General features: G+C 41.2%; 1 protein-coding gene across 1 annotated transcript in view; it reads left to right on the plus strand.

The window, feature by feature from the left end:
* LOC141004311 (adenylate cyclase type 1-like) overlaps positions 1-19,063 on the plus strand; it is a 50,661-nt gene that overhangs the window by 2,296 nt on the left and 29,302 nt on the right. Inside the window, exons 2-6 of the mRNA XM_073475742.1 lie at positions 1,198-1,347; positions 6,395-6,513; positions 10,209-10,320; positions 15,681-15,808; positions 17,990-18,148. Coding sequence (XP_073331843.1) covers positions 1,198-1,347; positions 6,395-6,513; positions 10,209-10,320; positions 15,681-15,808; positions 17,990-18,148 — 668 coding nt within the window. The remainder of the gene's footprint in view (positions 1-1,197; positions 1,348-6,394; positions 6,514-10,208; positions 10,321-15,680; positions 15,809-17,989; positions 18,149-19,063) is intronic.

A 19,063-nucleotide genomic window follows, 5' to 3' on the forward strand; every position in this document is an offset into this window, starting at 1 on the left:
TACAGTATATCGTAATTTTTTAAGTAATCAAATATCGGTCAGGCTCTCCTTAACTGTTAATCAGAATAATATCAGCGGATTCATTGATAATGCAAATAAACCGTAGTTGCAGCCCGACTTAGGAGGTAAAATAACCCAACAATCTACAAGCAAAATGGCAGCAATTAGAGAAAAGTCTAAAAAAATAAACATATCATGCAAAGCAGAAATATGCTTTTCTTGTTAATCCTGTCACAATCCCTTAGGTTTATTTCAGACCCTCTCTGGGGGTGCAGACCCCTTCGTTGGGAACCACTGCACTATCGCCTTTAAGTATTTCAACCCAATTACCAGAATAAATGTAGACAATGTTGAATATGTTGAAACTTGACATTTTTGTGTCCAACTTTACGTCTCTTTGGGTTTAATTTCCAATTTTGTGTGCTTATGCTCTGGTTAGGTTTAGACACAAAAATCCCACTTTGTTAGGGTTAGAAAATATTAATTTATAACATATTGGAACCCCATGTCGGCAACCTTTCGGCCATCCCCAAGTCAGCTCATATCCATGTCATGTAAACGTGATATGGCACATATTGTAGAAATGTTGATATAATATTTATAAATCTACAGATTTGAACATATCTGTGGTTTGCAGAATGTAAAATGCCAACATTTCATTTTGTACTGGACGGAGTGTGTCTTTCTTTTTGGTCTTGCTCATTAATTACAGTAAGAACCAGACTGAGGTCGTCTTTATGAGATGGTGGTGTTTTTCTGGTCACCATAAAGAGAAAATGTACCATCTGGCTGTGCTGGATTAGAGTGTTACTTCGACCTCTCACCTCTGACCTTTTAAGAATCGAAGGCACAGAGTGGCTGCAGAGTTCATCATCCAAACTAAGTGTTGGTCCTGATCAATAGTCTCTGATCATTGACTAGTAATACACTTTGTCTGTCAGCCACTCCACTGTCCAGCTTTTGTTCTTTAAGTCACACCTACGACTTGTGCTGTAGTTACTGTGCTGACCTTGATTTCTGCCATTCAATCCATCCTGTGGATTAATCAAGGATTGTGAAGTCTAATCTAACCAGGATGTATGATTGCACACACAAACGCACATATGGACACGTGTGTTCCTTTGGGCTCACACGCACACACACAGTATGTCGACGCTGCCAGCTCTGTTTGACATGTCTGTTCTTGTTTGTGTGCAGCTGGTGGCCAACGCGGTGCTGTTCACCAGCGTCAACTTGTCGGGGGTGTTTGTGAGGATTCTCACCGAGCGCACCCAGAGGAAAGTCTTCCTGCAAGCCCGCAACTGCATCGAGGAGAGGCTGCGACTGGAGGATGAAAACGAGAAACAGGTGAAGCGTGAATCTGCACACACACACACACACACACACACACACACACACACACGGATGGAAAACAGCAGAATGAGAGCAAGATGACGAGGAAATGTATCCACACTTGTCGAGTGCGTATGTTCGTGAAATCTTCACAGCCTCTTGAGAAGTTTTTTTTTAAAGGTTTCAGGTGCCAATGTATTCTAACAACCGGCCCACAGGCACGCAGTAACTATGACAGCAGCTATTTAAGGAGAGAACAATTACTGTGGCACATGCACCAGCGCCACACATTCCACCCCCTCTGTGCACACCTACATGGAGCGATTTAACAAAGGCGCAATCAGGCAACTTCAACACACAGAAACACTTGGTTATAAGCCGCACCCTCCTCATCCGCCATGTGCACGAAACCCACCCACACCAGTTGTTAAATGGACAATTAATTATCTCGTGTATGTACTATGCCTCCGTGCACGTCTCACCTTCGTTATGCACAACATTCGGGATTGCACACGCACACTTAGCACCTGTTCTTTGTAGATTAGATGATGATATGCTGTGTTTTCCCCAGCAGTAACAGGCTCCCTTCTGACAGGTAATTACACAAGCAGATTGCTTTCATGGCCTCCCTACTCCAGTAAAGGTCACAGTTTATCTGGGTGAGTGAAACACACACAGACCCCTGATTGGGATCTATCAACGGCCAGCCAGCAGCCTGCAACCAGGCCACTGCTGGTGCACTCACAAACAAACGTCTCAGGTTTGAATTTCACCCTTCAAACAGGTCTCTGATTATTGCTCGGGTGTTTGCTCTGAGTCAGATCCATAGGTTGTATTGATTCCTGACATGTGTAGGCTGTACATCTGGGTGGTACAATTGACTCCTCAGTTCAATAGCAATCTCACAAGCCAGAAGCAATACGTAGTTTCCTCTTGACTCATGTGAGGTGTTCAGGAACACTAGTCATGGCAGGAAAGGAAAATGTATAAATGATATGGATAAAAGCTCCAAGAAAAGGGTTGTATTCATGGTCATGACCCTGACTGAAGTGATTAATACAAAAGTTATCTGATCTGCTAAATCTATGATGAAGAATCAGTTACATTTATGCAACTAAAACTACTCAGTCAAGGATTACAGGAAGGTCAAAGGTCACCATCCAGCCCATCCTCTTCCCTAAGAGGTTCTGTGGTGCTATATCAATGTCAAACTTCTGTTTTTGGTTTTGAGAGACGACGACCAGAAAGTCAAGAAAAAGTCAACGCAGCTCATTTGCCAAAAAAACCCCTTAACTCATGGTTAAGATCTTGCTTTTCCCGGAGCTTTCAACCACATCTCAGGCTTTGTTTTGCTCAGCTGTCATCATCTTCTTTCCATCCATTTCCTTTAGTCATGAACAACTTCCTGTTATCACACGATTGAAGTTCAAGTCATTTAAATGGCAACTGAGCAAACTCCATCTGCTGCGCAAAACTGAAAGATACAACCAAAAGCCCAAATATAACCGAGGCGAACCTTTGATCAAGATATTTGTTTCAAACTACAGTTTCATGAAAGCTCTTAAAGTTGCAACATGTAAACATTTTACTTTACTTTACAAAATAGAATTGACATTATAAATAGAATGTGAAGAAGGTACTGTTTTGATGTGATGTCAAAGACGTCTATGTAGTTTGTACTGAAGTTAGCATGCTAACCAGCTAGCCCTATTCGTACTTGTGTCATAACAACTCTTTGTGCTGTCTAGTCTGATATTATAGCTCAGTGTTTTTCAGTCCTGTCCTGGGGCCCCTGCCCTGCATGTTTTAGATGTTTCTCCCAAAACATCCTCAAACCTCAACAACTGAATAGGTCGACTGTAAGCGTCTCCCAAAACGACAAGTGACAAGTTAACCAGAACGTCATACGGTTGCAGTTTGGTTACGTTGAGGCAAGAAAACTACCTGGTCAGGTCTTGGAAAACATCATGGTTTGGGTTAACCATGTCAGCTACGTTCTTTATGTAACTCCAGTTACAAACATGCCTGCGTTACCAAAGAAATGTATGCTAAGTCATGTACATTACGTAACATCACTATGTTAGTAAATTAAACAAACTCAGCATTGACTTCTGCTTTCACACAAGAAAAGGAACAGTGGTCTCCTGAATTAAAGTCCTGTGCCCTATCTCATCCTTTACTACTTCTCCTCACTTCCTCCTTTGCAGCTGTAATAAATCAACAGTCACTCGAGCTCAGCCCCTCAAAACAAACGTAAATATGGGTTGTACTAAGCTGCTTGCATTTTTGACCGATATAGTTGTTTTTTTGATGAGGACAGGCTCGTCTCTCCGCTCCAACACACCTGATTGATACGATCAGCTCTTCAAGTAGGGATTATTGCACATTTTCTTCTCTTTTCACATCCCTGTTGTCTTCTTCATGGGGTTTTTCTTCCTTTCTCCCGATTAAACATTTAACCACTTTCCGCAATTTGAATTCCTTCAGTTTCAAATCTCTATCATTTTCACAGATTTCCCCTTCTTGGAAATCTGGAAGACAGGAAATCTTCACGTTAATGTGAGAGCGAGGTGGTTCATGAATAAACCACTACGAGGAGAGCCGTAGTCAAACACAGTGAATTAAACCTGAGAAGAGAAATTAGAATCTTTGATGTGCAATTATAATACATTCAGGGGAGAGAAATGGAAGTGATTAATAAAGCAGGTAAATGAATTATCTTAATAAAACAACATCCTCACACTTAGGTTAGGGTGATTTTTACACCTGACACACACATTTATAAGTGCAAAAGCACAAGCACATATGGACAAACACCCTGACACACACTCACATCAGTACGTATGAGTGTTTCTAAAAGCTGCTCTCCACTGTAGCTTTGTACTCTCAGGTGAGGAGCAGTTGTGTGAATGGATGTAAAGTGAAACAGTGTCGGAGGAAAACACAGGAGAGCCCTGGCTGCTTGTATAACCCTGTCTCTCAACAGCCATTCAGCTGAGCAGCCTGATGATTCATCGTGCATTCACAACTGTTTGACATCCTGCTGGAGTCGGACTTCATGCTGCTGTAACTGAGACGATTCACACAAACAGAAACACTCCGATGTGTGTAAATACTACTTCAGACTGGTGCTGAACACATTTAGCTGATTAATAGATTTCACTGAAAATGAGTCGACAACTATTCTGATCATCTATTAATCCCTTAAATTACACGTTCTTCAGTTCAAGCTTCTCAAATGTGAAGAATCAGCTCAGTATTCACTCTGGATGATTCTGCACCACATGACTTACATGCAGTGCAAACAGCAGCGTATCTTTATAGACAGAAAGACAGAAAACAAGACAGTGAGGTGGATGTGACTGTAGAAGAAGGCCAGAGTGTTTGCGTTCTGTCACAGGCTGGCAATTAATGTTACTAGTTATCCTGTTAAAAATGTGTAAAAGTAATGTTACTATTTTAATTCTTCTACTTTTTGGTTACTTTCTATCAAATGTTTTGCAATTAAGCTGAAAAGACCTAAAAACATATATATAAACCAGGCAGCGTAAACCTCACATCAGTAGCCAGCAGTGATTACTGGAACATCTTTCTGATCTGTAGGAACGTCTTCTCTTGGCACATTTCAGGAGAACACGGGTCTGCAAAGCAGCTGGGACATATTTAAGTTTGACACAAAAAGAAAATATTTAGATGTTTCCTTTTGATTAACACCTCATCTTTCATCTCATCTCATCTCATCTCATCTCATCTCATCTCAGCTCATCTCATCTCAGATTACAATTACATTTATTTTGTAATTTATTAGGCTACATAACGCTATTAAAACGGGCCTGCATAAAACAGCTCCCCTCTATCTTTAATCACAGTTACTGTAGAAAGAATTTTAAAAACAGCAGCACTGGATGTAGAAATACGTCATTAAACAAAATCGAAGATTTGCAGAATATTAACATTTGTGGTGATTTGATTGGACGGTTTGCTGCTTTTCTCTGTGTTAAATCACTGTAAATGTAATTTTAAGACATTAAAATAGAAAAAGACTGTTGGTAAGACATAACAGGACATTTAAAGACTACCTTGGGATCATGTTATTAGTTATCCCCTTGTCTCCCTGCAACCCGATATCACACCAAATCATGTAATAGACCCACAGGTCCACCGTGTTACTGTTGTGTTTGGCCTTTGCCTACCTGTGAAAATGACAGTGTTCAGTGGTATCAATACTTCCTTAAAACAGAGACCATTGACTAATGGCATACCACAGGACTCAAACCCTGGTAACTGTGTGAAAGTCCTGTGAATTAACCACCTGACCAACCCCATCCTCCTCCCTACCTGGCCTTTCTGGCTCTTTGTACTACTTTTGTCTTCTGTACACCTCTTGCTGATTGCTGGGTCTATGAAAAGCTCTGGTGTGAGACTGGGCTGCTCTGTGCAGTCCAACATCTCCTGAATACAATAACTTGCGAATGCTACGATGAATCAATTAATTATTCTCAAAAATGTCAAATAATATGAACGGTTCTGAGAGTTCAGGGTCCTCATAAATGTCCAACAATCAAGTTAAAGATACCATGGATAAATTCAGTTGAGGGTTGCAACTTTGATAATAACTTTGAGTTACAGATAATTTTCACATTATTATTATTGATACATTATTTGGTTTATTAGAATGTCAGAAAGTTGTGAAAAAATACTCATCACCATGTCCTAAAAAGCGTCTTCAAATTGATTCTCTTGCCCGCCAACAATCAAAAACCCAATGATGTTCAGTTTATAACTACATAAGACAAAAAAAGAACAATCGTTTTAGCTGTAAGTCAGTTAACAGTGTGACAGAGGAATGTTGTTTAACAGACATCATCAATGAATTGATTCCAAACACTGGAGAACTAATCAACAAGAGTAAAAAGGAGTATTTTTCATGTCTTCTAAGCTCATGAACAATGTTTAGAGCAGAGCGAAGAACAAAATACAAAGACACAGCGTGAACATTTCTGTCCTCCAGTTTAAACTTGTGACGTTGCCTCCTCTTCTGTTTTAACCCCTCCCTCCTCAGGAACGTCTGCTAATGAGCCTACTGCCCAGGAATGTTGCCATGGAGATGAAGGAGGACTTCCTGAAGCCGCCTGAGCGGATCTTTCACAAGATCTACATCCAACGTCATGACAATGTCAGGTACGGGGGTGTCATGACAACTGCGGGCCGCAGAGGTGTGTGGAGGGGCTGCAGTGTTTTGATCCAGGTGTTACCTGCTGTGACGTCAAGGTCAAGAATAGAAGGAGAGCAATTAAGATCGGCTATTAACACAGACGCAGTCAAACTACGTGAAGGTTGATTTCTGAATCTGCATCAGAAATGGAACTAAGCATTGACTGTACTTTATTAGTTGAACATTAAACCCTTGAAAATTGTTCTGTTAGAAGCGCTGTAGCAGCCAAAAGGAGGCTCTCTTTTTAAAATCTTTACTCAAGATCCATTTACTCACTTTCCACTTCATCTCCTCAGTGAAAGTATCAGTGAGGAGCAGACTGCTATTTCAAGGTTAAGAATGAACTCAATCGCTCAGGTATTTTCTTTTCTCGAGTATCCGTATGTCTAAGAAAGTTTTCCAGTTTTCACCAAAATGCTCTCATGAAACAGGCTGTTGTGGTATTCAGATGTCAGTTTGGGAGGGAGTTTAGAATTTTGAAAGAAAGAAAGACATTTTGAGTAATGTTGAGGAGAGGAGCTTCTCTCTGGTTTAACAGCTCTTAATAACAATGTATGAAACAGGCCTGGGTGATATTGCTGGATAGTCTATGACGATAGTGAAGTTTCATATCGGACGACATCGATAATTATTGATAATTTTTGATGAGCTTCCCTATTAATTATCATTTTTAAACATCAGGCAAAAAAAGGGGGTATAATTTAACCTCTTTATTTTTAATTTAAAGGTGCATTATGTAGTTTTGGAAAATTAAGAAATTTAAATCAGAAGAGAAAGATCTTCATTGACTGATTTTTTACGCCTAAACTAACTAAATAAACAAAATCCCTTAATTTCCATGACTGAATAAACTGAATACACAAACTGTTTTACTTTGGTCATGTTTGGTGGACCCTGCCACTTTTCTAGCTTCAAACAGTGTTCTGGGACCTTATTTTCCTCTGAGAACAGCTTGTTTATTCACTTATAGAAAAAAGAACTTTTGAGTTTGTATTATTACCTCATTAATATCATTATGATTAAAATTCTGAGTTTGAATTTCTTCTCCAAAACTACACAGTGCCCCTCTAACTACTTTATCAAAGCACACAGGTAATACATTTTATTTTAACACAAGGAAAAAAACAGAAAGTAAACACACCAACCACTTTGTGTCGCAGCTGCAGTGTCTCTGAGCTCATAGGTAGAGCAAACAGGCCGGGTGGTGGAGCAGTGGCAGGGCAGACTTGACTTAACATCAATTAATTGACCAGTTGATGATGAAAACAACTGTAGCAATAGCTTAGTAAATTCATAGAAACCAAGTATTTGATTGATGAACGATGATTTATGGTTAATGTAATTTCTTTAAAAAACACCAATTTTACAGTTGTTGCTGATTTATCCCAGTTTAGTTTTTTTAAGTTGAATCTTTTTGTGTTTTTTTACTTTCAGTTTCACAAAACAATACATGTGGTGATGCTCCCTTTGGTTCTGAGCAGCAGTGACAGGCATTTTTTTATTCATCCATCATTTTTTGAAGCCCTGTCCGTGTAAATTTGATCAGCCTTTTCAGCCGCCACCTCTGTTGCACTTGTAATAGAGGAAATATTACAGAGCGTGAGAACCTGGCAGACTTTGAGCTGATTACATTCCAACGAGGCAGTAAAGAGAAGCCGAGAGCTGTATCAGTGCTGTTGAGTGTGGGAGTGGAGGGCTAGGTAGCATGTCAATAGCACCCCTGTCAAGAGACAATCCTCTCCACTCTCTGACTCTCTCTCTCTCTCTCTCTCTCTCTCTCTCTCTCTCTCCGTCTGTTGGTCTATCTGCTCGGCTCCCACACTCAGCCTCGGCTCGGGAACATCACCTCCCGTTCACCGGGCTCGCTGCCGCGCTGGCACTCGGCCAAACATCACGCTGCTGCACCCAGCGAGCCAGCTCCCGCTCGTCTCCAGGGAGCTGCTACAAACACACATTCACAGCCAAACACATGGCAGTGAAAAAAAAACACAAACATCAGCTTTATTTTGCTAAGCAGGGGCTTGACACGATGTGGCCTCGAGAACGTTTGATCGCATATCTGTTTAGCTCTGCTCCCTCTCTCCCCCTCTGCCCTCCTCTCACCTTCTCCTCCACACCCACTACACACCAGCACGAGCTGCAGAACAGCGCCATTCAAAGACAAATCACACAACAGAGCTCTTCTGTCGTGATCCCGGCTTTACATACATCAGGCTCCTCAGCAGCTATACTGCGCTGCCAAAAAGAGCAGCTCAGTCACGATGCAGAGGAAGGGCCCTCTGAGAGCTGTGTTACAAACCTCAGTACTTATTGTGGAACATGTTTCCCTAGCAGCCAAAATCTAAAACTGTCAAGTACTGAAAGCTGACAATGAATCTTTGGTCAGGTACTTATTGTTTACTTGTTCTCTGATCAGATGGTTCCTGTTTAAAGCAAAATTTGACCAGTTTTAAAGTATTTTATTGTGACAGATGATTGTCATGTATGGCTGCTGGTGTTTGGCAGAGATGTCAAAAGTAGAAGTACAGATACTTGTGTAAAAAGAAGACTGGTAAAAGTAGTAGTACTGATTCAACTTCTTTACTCCAGTAAAAGAAATAGACTATTAAAGTTAAAGGTAGAATCAGTAGGATTTTGTCCCAGCTGTTCATAAATGCACCACAAAGATAGTTGATTGTTGAGTCTCATTCCCAGGACGTCACATTTTGGGTTGGTAAAGCGTCCGGAGCAGCAACAAAGAGAGAAAATAAGAAAATCTCTGCAGATACGAGACACTAACACGCCTTTTCTCCCCATTCCAGCCTCCCTCTCTGTCTGTTTACGTCTTCTTACGTCTTTTATATCTTTGTTTCGTTTGCTGTGTCTTCCTGTGCGTGATGTGCACTGATAGGCTGAAATCAGTCTTGTGATGTTGGGAAGGCGGCACACCAACATCTGGAACTTCAATACCAATCACAGCATTGCACTGGAAAAGGGGCGAAAATTAGCATGTCCTCCCAGGCATCATGTGTCCGTCATTGCAAGTGGGAGCTGGAGCTGTTAAACACCTGTGACTTCCATAGAGTCATGAATGCTGATTGTAACGTTTTGAACTGAAACAAATGTGTAAGTGGGTTTTTTGTCCAGTTGGAAAGTTTTTTTTTGGCTAAATCAAATATACAGTCTTCTAGGAAACTCTCTGAGTAGATATCAATAAAAGTATCGTCTCTGTATCAGTACTGAAACTCAGCTTTATGATCAAACATTTGAAATGAAACCCAGCTCTTCACTCTAGCTCTGATGCCTTTACTCCACTGGGAGCAGTATTTTTTTTTGGACTGAGAGTCAATAAGATCCATAACACCTTGTTTTGCTGCCATCTGGCCTGCCTCTGAGCAAATGAATGAGGGGCTAAGTAGCTTTCAACACCTTCTTCATCCCCACTACAACAGCTAGCCAGCAGCAGGCAATTCAGCTCTGTAATTGATTTAGTGGTTGGCCTAAAACACGCCTCCATTTATCAGGGATTGGATTATGGTGCTCACTGCTTCACTTCTGATCGCTGTTAGATTTCTCTGCTGTGATCTGTGGGTATTTTGTGTCAAAAACACAGTTTTTTTAATGTCAAGTTGAGCTCTTTGCATCAGCTTATGATTTGTGATTCTTTCTCTCTCTTCGACAGCATCCTGTTTGCAGACATTGTGGGTTTCACCAGTTTGGCTTCTCAGTGCACTGCTCAGGAACTCGTCAAACTGCTCAACGAACTCTTTGGGAAGTTTGATGAGCTGGCCACAGTAAGTGCTCTCCCTTTGTTTGAAGTGGTTCATTAGGGAAAATTAACTGAATGGATGATCCGCACAGTGTGAACAATGTGTATCAAAATCTCTACTTCATTCATTACACAGGCGTTTCAGTTAAATGTCTTTCCACAGCGTGCAAATACAACTGATGGATCTCCCATAACTGATTGTTATGTCGTATCTAAGGTTTGTCCTATTTACTGGAGTACAACATTACATAAGAACCTTATGGGATTGTAATGCCTATCCAGCTATTAGTGAAACCCTCAGTTGTTGTCAGGAAAACAGAGTTATTACTCATGAAAAACTTAAAATTTTGATTGCAAAATGCATGAAATTGTAAATGAATGGTCTTATGTAACCATGGTATAAGCAGGATAATGATTACAGATAGTACTTCTTACTTATCAGTTGATGTATATGCCAATTCTGATATATAAGCTTAACTTGTGTCATCCATAATGTATTATTTTAAGCCCTCTTAGTTTTGTTTTTAGAGTTTTAGAGAGCACCAGAAGATGCAACTTATCTTTAAAAGTATGTCAAATTGAGTAATTTTTAGATTTTAGCTCCTATTATGAGATCATGTCATTGAGCCATGTTAAACAGCCTGCAGTGGAGGAGGAAGGCTGGCTGTTCAACAGTTGGTGAGCTCCTGTTTCCCGCCTGTTGTTCCTCTGCAACACAAAAAAGCCTCCAAGAAAACCAAATGTATTATTTAGTCCTTGAGCTCATTTATTATGCCAGGCCGTATATTGATCCAATAGTGAAAGTAAAGCTGGAGAGCCTGATGGATGAGGATGAGTAGGAGGAGGAGGAGGAGGAGGATGAGGAGGAGGAGGAGGAGGACATGAAGGTCAAGATGGAGAAAGAACTGGAAGAGTGAAAGAGGGAGAGATGAGTGAACCGATTTTTAGACAGAGGGGAGATAAGGGCTGAAGAGGTGGAGTGTTTCTGTGTGTGTGTGTGTGTGTGTGTGTGTGTGAAGGAGAGAGAGCGAGAAAGAGAGAGAGAGAGAGAGAGAGAGAGCACTGGTGGGACTACTGTACTTGATAAAGTGTGTGTGTGTGTGTGTGTGTGTGTGTGTGTGTGTGTGTGGTAGCATTGACTGTCTGTCAGTAAGCCTGTGTAGCGTTGTTCTCTGGGAAAGAAGATTAGGTGAGCGATAGGTTATCTGCCACCAGACTACTATAATCATATTAATACTGCATGAGTGACACACACACACACACACACAAACACACACACACACACACACACACACACACACACACACACACACAAAGCTTGTACTGTAGAGATATAGTACAATAGGTCTACACAGCTATAAAACCCACCTGGTAGAACAGTAAGAAATAAAAGGTGACTGTGTCTTCAGTACTCAAGGTCCATTTACCATTTCTGGGCTCTCTACCACATCTCACAGTCTTTATCATCAGATGGAGTTGGCTGTTTTTCTGAGAAAACTAAATTTGGGCTCACACTACAGAAGTTTTGGCCAACATTTAGCTAGCATGCTACTGTCCACGGATAATACAATGTTAAAATCTCACTTCCAGTGTGTGTATGTTTGAGATTGGTGAGTTGAACATCTTTAAAGTGTATCTTTATGTGTGTGATGCAAGCTGATTTCCAAATCAGTTAGGATTTTAAAATTCCCGGCTTAACCAAAGACGTAAGATGTGGTTGAAAGTCCCGGGAAACAAACAAAGTTAGCAGATCTCTAGTTGTTGGTTGTTTTGCTCATTGTTTTGATTTTACTGCCAATTAATGATTCAGTCTCAGCGCTCTCATCAACCTTGTAGGCAGCTTTTTTCCAGTAAACAAGCTTTTCATAATAAACCTACTGTACCTGCTCAGCACCAGACAGCAGGCTTACCAAGCATTTGAATAAAGTGGAACATTTAGCGGCTCTGGAGCCACATACTTTTCTCAGAAGTTGGTGTAAAACAGAACACAAACCAAAGGTAAGAGAGGGTGAATACGTTTTATACTGAATTTAATAAATTACGTGGATACAGACACAACTCCAGCAGGATGATAATGTTGGGGTCTGCTGGGTGTGAATGTAGGTTCATTTTGACATTTATCTGCCCCCTTATGGCCAAAAATAATTTATTGCGGCTTTAAAATGACCAAATTTACAGACAGAAACAGTAATAATTTGTGTTCGTGTTAGCCACAACAACTTTATAGCACAATTGTATGTCAGGGCTGGGTGTTCTCCAGCTTGTTGTGGAGTTTTTCTGCTGAGTTTTGATTTTCTAATGATTTTAAATTGTTTGAGATCAAGCAAGGTGACGGCAGCCAGTAGTAGTATTTATGATTATTATATAACCCTCATCAAACTATATACTTGTTACACAATCTTGTGCAGTATAATAATAATTAAATTAAATCTTGAATTCGATGATCACAACATAAATGTAGAACAATTAATTGCTGCTAATTTATGTTGTCATCATTAAACAGATCTCGTCAGCAGCTTTCCAATGATATATAGCTGTCAGGCCCATAATGTCAGCTACACCACACACACACACACACACACACACACACACACACACACACACACACACACACACACACACACACACACACACACACACACACACACACACACACACTCATCCCTGTGTGCCTCTTGCGTGAACTCTTCTTCTGTGAGGCCAAGAGATTCCTTCAGACAGCTTACTCTTGCTCTTGCTTCCCAAATGCACACAAACAATGTTGCATATACACACACATGCGCACACAAAAGTCACATGATCAGCAGGATTATCCCTCTTCAGTTCATTCTGCATCTTAGCAATCAGTCATGGCTTAACGCAGGGAGAGAGACAGAGGGAGAGGAAGAGCAAGATACAAGGTGATATGTGACTTGCTATCAGTGCTCCAGCACTCAGAAAGCCATTATATGTAAATCTTGTGATGAGGATATGTTATGTGCATGTGTGTGAGTGTGTGTGTGTAGCTGCAGCTGCATCCTAATTGAGATTTATAGCCTGTCGTGTTAGCGAAGGAGAAATTCACGTTCAAACCAGCTCTGTCACACCTGCTGAGCCTGTCTGACTGCTGTATGCTACACAACACATTTATTCTCCGCAGGCTCGACCTAAACTTAAGCTCAACAGACAAACGCCACATTTTGTAGCCTTAATGAAGACAGAAATTAATCGAGCCAAATTGGGAGACACTGAGCTTGCATCCACAATTAGCTGCTTTAAAAATCCCCAAATTCTCTCCAACACTCACACAGATACCTCTATCCTCTCTCCTGAGACATGGCGTGCTGTCAGCTGATAATTTCGCTCTCATTTCCACACACACACACACACACACACAAACACACACTCTATCCATTTCTCTTCCTAGCGCAGGGATAATCATCCACGTTCTGAATTCTCATATCCTCCCACGCCAGAATCTTTCTGCTCCCGTGAGCAGAAAACCAGAGCACCCCGTCTCCTCTCTTCTCATCTCCGCCTCTTACCCTGCAGTTGTCATGAATCCTCTATTTGTTGGTGTGTGCACATGTGTGTTTGTCACTCAGAGGCTGCCTGCAGGCTAAGCTTTGTCGGGTCTACCATTACGATTTTCTGATGACTGTGAGTGATGCAGCGCCAAATGGTAACCCTGTACCTGTACAGTAGGTCGGCGTGCAACCATGCTGCTCTTTGTGCTTTCCTGCAGGTTTGTTTATTTGTGTGTTTGTGTGTTGTAAAGGTGTTTGTGTGTGTGTGTGTGTGTGTGTGTGTGTGTGTGTGTGTCATCGTTGCGAAGTTTGTGCACAATATGCACTGTGACAAATAGCTCATCTGTCTCGGAATGTGTGGGCGGGATTCTACTTCAAGAGCATGTCGGAGCAATTAGAGTTGGCCTCAACTACAAACACACACATGGCTGCACAAGTACACACATCTGATTTACATGAGCAGAGATGAGCAGCAGTGCAGTTTTTGTACAGTCAGGTCTCCTGTAACACTCACTGTCTTAACATCAAGTGTGAGTAGCTTTCAGCTGTTAAATGTAGAAACGGTCTGCAGTCCCACTGAGGCTCAAACTTTTTCTTCTTTCCCAAGAGAAACAAACTCATCAAGTTTTTTTTTTTATCAGAAGAGTGGGTCTAAAAATAGCAATAGTCCTGTCATTAGTAGCAACTTGTGGTGAGGCATTGAGATCTCTGATCTAGATACAGAAAACTGGATCGTACTATATATGATGCACTATTGGGTCTACTGTGAAAAACAAAAGTCTACAGCCATGCTAACAGCTCTGTGAGGCTGTTCTCAGGCACAGCAGTCATTTAACTGACTGAGCCGGCATTTGTCAGGTGTAACGTTAGGTTGAGAGAACTAGCAGCATGTGGCTAGTTAGCAGGAGCCCAGGGATAGCTGATTAGCTCAGCTGCACAGGAGGTGCGGTGCTTATGTCTTGTTATAATGTACTAAAACTGAGAGTTGTGCACACAGTGCTATTGTACTTCTCAGACTGAGGTCCACAAGAGAAAAATCTCATCAGTTCAGGTGCAGCTAATACTGCAGCTTAGTGTTAAACGCTGTAAGTAAGATTCAATATTACCAGTCCCATCTGGTCCAGTCCTCCAGGCCTTATATCTAACTGGTTTTACATTTTTTTAAAGCTGCCCAACTCTAACTGTAACGCTGACATGCTCATAATGTCAATGCTCTCAAACTTGCTGTTGTCACCCCAATCCTACTCAAAGTCCACCCCATCTCTATTACCTGTTCAAACCATTTCAATCCAGTTTCTGCTCACAGCACAGCCCAGAAACAGCCCTCCTGTCCTCAGCAATCTCATTCTCAACCTCACTGCAGCTTTCGCCACCATTACCCACACCATTCTTCTCGCCTCCCTTGAACCCTCCCTGAACATCACCAGCATTGCCCTCTCCTGGCTCAGGTCATATTTCACAAACAGACAACAGTTCATCAAGATCAACAACTGCACATCTTCCACCGCTGCTCTGTCTCAAGATGTCCCTCTGGGTCTGGTACTTGGTCCTCTCCTGTTCATTTTCTCCGGGCAACATGGTCTCCACTTCCACTGCTATGCCGATGACATCCAGCTTTACATTTCCACTAAATCGATGACCACTCTAGCCAATACCCTCACTGAAATTAAAGAGTAGATGCAAGCCAAGCTCTAGCAAAACTGTGATAAATCAGACAAGATCATCATCAGCCCCAAATCCTTAACCAAAACCACTCACAACTTCTGCCTCACCACTGATAACTCTACTCTGTCTCCCAGTAAATTTCAACAGCATCCTCTCTTTCCAACAACACACCAATCAGATGTTTCAGATAACATCTGTCCATTTCTCTCTGTAGGAGAATCACTGCAGGCGGATAAAGATCTTGGGGGACTGTTACTACTGTGTGTCGGGACTGACCCAACCCAAGGCAGACCACGCACACTGCTGTGTGGAGATGGGGCTCGACATGATTGACACGATCGCGTGAGTCACACACACTGATGTACAAATACACACCTACGTCTTCTCTATAACATGCATGTCCTCTCCCACACACACATGTACAGGTCAACACACACGGTTTATTTTATCTGTATGAACACAGAGAATTGAAGAGGAACTGCTGATGTTTTAGAAACAGTGACTAACTTCTGTTTTCAATCAATGTTGGTCTGTCAGATAGATTGAGAATATTTCATGAAATCATCAGATTTTAATGAAATTTGGTGGAAAATGTGGTTGTTTTTTAGAGCAGAAAGAACCTCCATGTGACCGTTCATAAAGCACATTTTAGCTCGTAACCCGGAACTAAGAGGTGTAGAAACAGGTGATACCATTTTGAAGTTTTTGCATTACAGTTTTCTTAGTACGACAGTTACAAATTTCAGCTAATCTTCACTTAATGTTTTAACATACCACACACAAACTCAATCTTTGACAATTTTGCAACCACAAACACACTTGGTGGCCCACATGTGCGCATATACAAGCCCAGTTCACACAGAGAGCCCTTACCTCATTTCCTTGTGTGAACACTTGCCTGTCATCTTCCCTTTCCCTGCTGCTCTATCTGAGTGGATGGATGCTGCTGTAGAGCTGTAGATCTCAGAGGACAGGTGCTACCATACACACTCATCCCTCTGTATGTGTGTGTGTGTGTGTGTGACATCCTTCCTTCAGCCTGACAGGCAGACCACATTTTCTTTTCCGCCACCCTGTAAACATACACACAAACATCATCTGAAGTGTCTGACCTTTCGCTGGTGATGATGAGCTTTGTGTAGTGATTTACTGGAGAGGAGAGGTTTTAGAAAAGTCCTGCTTCATCCACAACAAGAGGTGAAGGTGGTGTGCATACATACCTGCACATGCATAAATATACATACAAGTTAACATAGACGCAGGCATGGACACACTCCAGAATATCCTCATTTTAAGGATGGATTTTTTTGTTTTGGTCCAAACGTCGTCTCCTATAAGAGTTTGACGAGTTTTTGAAGAATAAATTGAAATCAGAAACTATTTAGAGAGCGCATCTCTCCACCTTAAGGCACTGCAGCAAATTGTTTAGAACATTTTAAAATGATTTTGGATCCAGTTCAGCATTAAAATATGCACAGTGATAAACAAACTGTTGGATGACAGCTCAGAATTTCTAAACTCAAATAAGTTAGTTAGATCCTAAGAAAAACACCACCATTACTAGAAGTCTACTGCCATGCTAGCAGCTGTTCATAGGCATCTTTGTGCCTTGATATAAATGCTAACATTAGCATGCTAACAAGCTCACAATGGCGATGCTAACACGCGGATGTTATCATGTCCACTGTCTTAGTTTAGTGTGTTAGCCTTAACTATACTTTAAATTCAATGCCTTTCGCTAATGTAAGCATGCTAAGGAGAATTTCATTATTTTAAAGAAAGAAGGTATTGAACAAATTCAAACTTTAACCTGATGATGGTGACAGAGTCATCCTCTGGGGACCATGCCTATCCATCCAACAGTTGTTGAGGTGTCAGGACCAAAGCACTGACAGACCAGGAAACATTGCCATACCTGGAGCCTTGCATATGGTACCGGTCTGTAGCTTCCCTGCAGAATTCTTTATGTATTAAAATCCGAACATTCAAATTTTGGCCAAACTATACAGTATATATTTTAGCAACAAATTGCTATTTTCCCTGTTTTCCATTCTGAAAACTTTTTTGAACATTACACCCCCCAGAACATGGCTCGCTTCACTATCAGGAATTGCTCCATTTGATTTGATAACATTTGGAAAGTCGAGAACAACCACAACATTAAGTAATTTTATTCCCATTGAAGTTAGCGGAGGGCTTAACTTGAAGTTAGTTATCTCAGGTCCCACGATGCAGAAACTATGCTGAACATCCACGTCATTTTATACCTGAGAAGTCAAACTCTTTTGGCTAATGACTAGATCCCATTCTTCTTATACATCCACGAGATGGAGTTGGCCCTTAAACTATGACTTATTCTTTGATCCATTGCCTAAATGTCCACCAACCAGTTTTCTTTGAGATTACGTTAAACAGAGCAAGACACAAACATGAATCGGCCTCTGTGGTGAAGGTTACATTTTAGTGGCTTTGTTTCTACAGTTTTAGAGATTAACCTTCTACCCCTTTTCATCCCCCCTGCAGGTCGGTGGTGGAGGCGACAGAGGTGGACCTGAACATGCGTGTTGGTTTGCACACAGGACGGGTGCTGTGTGGCGTGCTGGGCCTCAGGAAATGGCAGTATGACGTCTGGTCAAACGATGTCACACTGGCCAATGTGATGGAGGCCGGAGGGCTGCCGGGGTCAGTGCTGACTGTAACACCGACTGAAACTGGACTCTGAGCGGTCACAGTACAATCACACACACACACACACACACACACACACACACACACACACACACACACACACACACACACACACACACACACACACACACACAATCAGACACACAGTATCCCAGCAACAGAGATAGAATATAGCCTATTAATGTGTGCATCCAATCACAGTCGTAACTTCTTTTTGCATATTTTGTGTAGACGTCCACCACAAAGAATGACATCTACTAAAATGACATACAACAAGCGTTGTCTTGAAATTGTATTGTGACATAAATCTCTATTACATGAAAGGTCTCATAATTACAAGATCTCAATTGAACAGTTATGAGATCTGTAACTCATAATTACAGATATGGATAATTGTAGACATACACATCCTTTAATTATAACAGCTGAGATGAAGTACATATGTCATAATCATGAGTTTTCCCATCATGACATCTTGTGTACCTCAGATCTTTTGACGTAATCATGAGAGATAGAAGTCAGGATGTAATGTAAGAAAATCACATAGAGGAGCAATAACTTTGCATTTGCATGACATACACGATATTTCTTCTATTATTATAAACATTGCAACTGCAGTTCAGAGCCTGGTGGACACTGTGTGATTTAGACCAATTGAGTTACCAAAATCCAATAACAGTGTATCAGATATTAGATGTCTGGAGCCTCAGAGCAGTTTTAGAATATTTTTTTGTGCAGAATGAGGATTTTGTCTCATCTCTCATATTGGAGGAGCATTAAGAAGGGACATTTTGATGATTACAGCAAGCAAACTGCTTCAACACTTACATCGTGACCTGACAGTTGTTTGAAGACAAACTTGAAGAAAAGAAAACTTTTGCTTAAAAGAATTTCGACCAAAATATTTTA

This window comes from Pagrus major, chromosome 11 (assembly GCF_040436345.1).
Source record: "Pagrus major chromosome 11, Pma_NU_1.0".
Taxonomy (NCBI): Eukaryota; Metazoa; Chordata; class Actinopteri; order Spariformes; family Sparidae; genus Pagrus; species Pagrus major.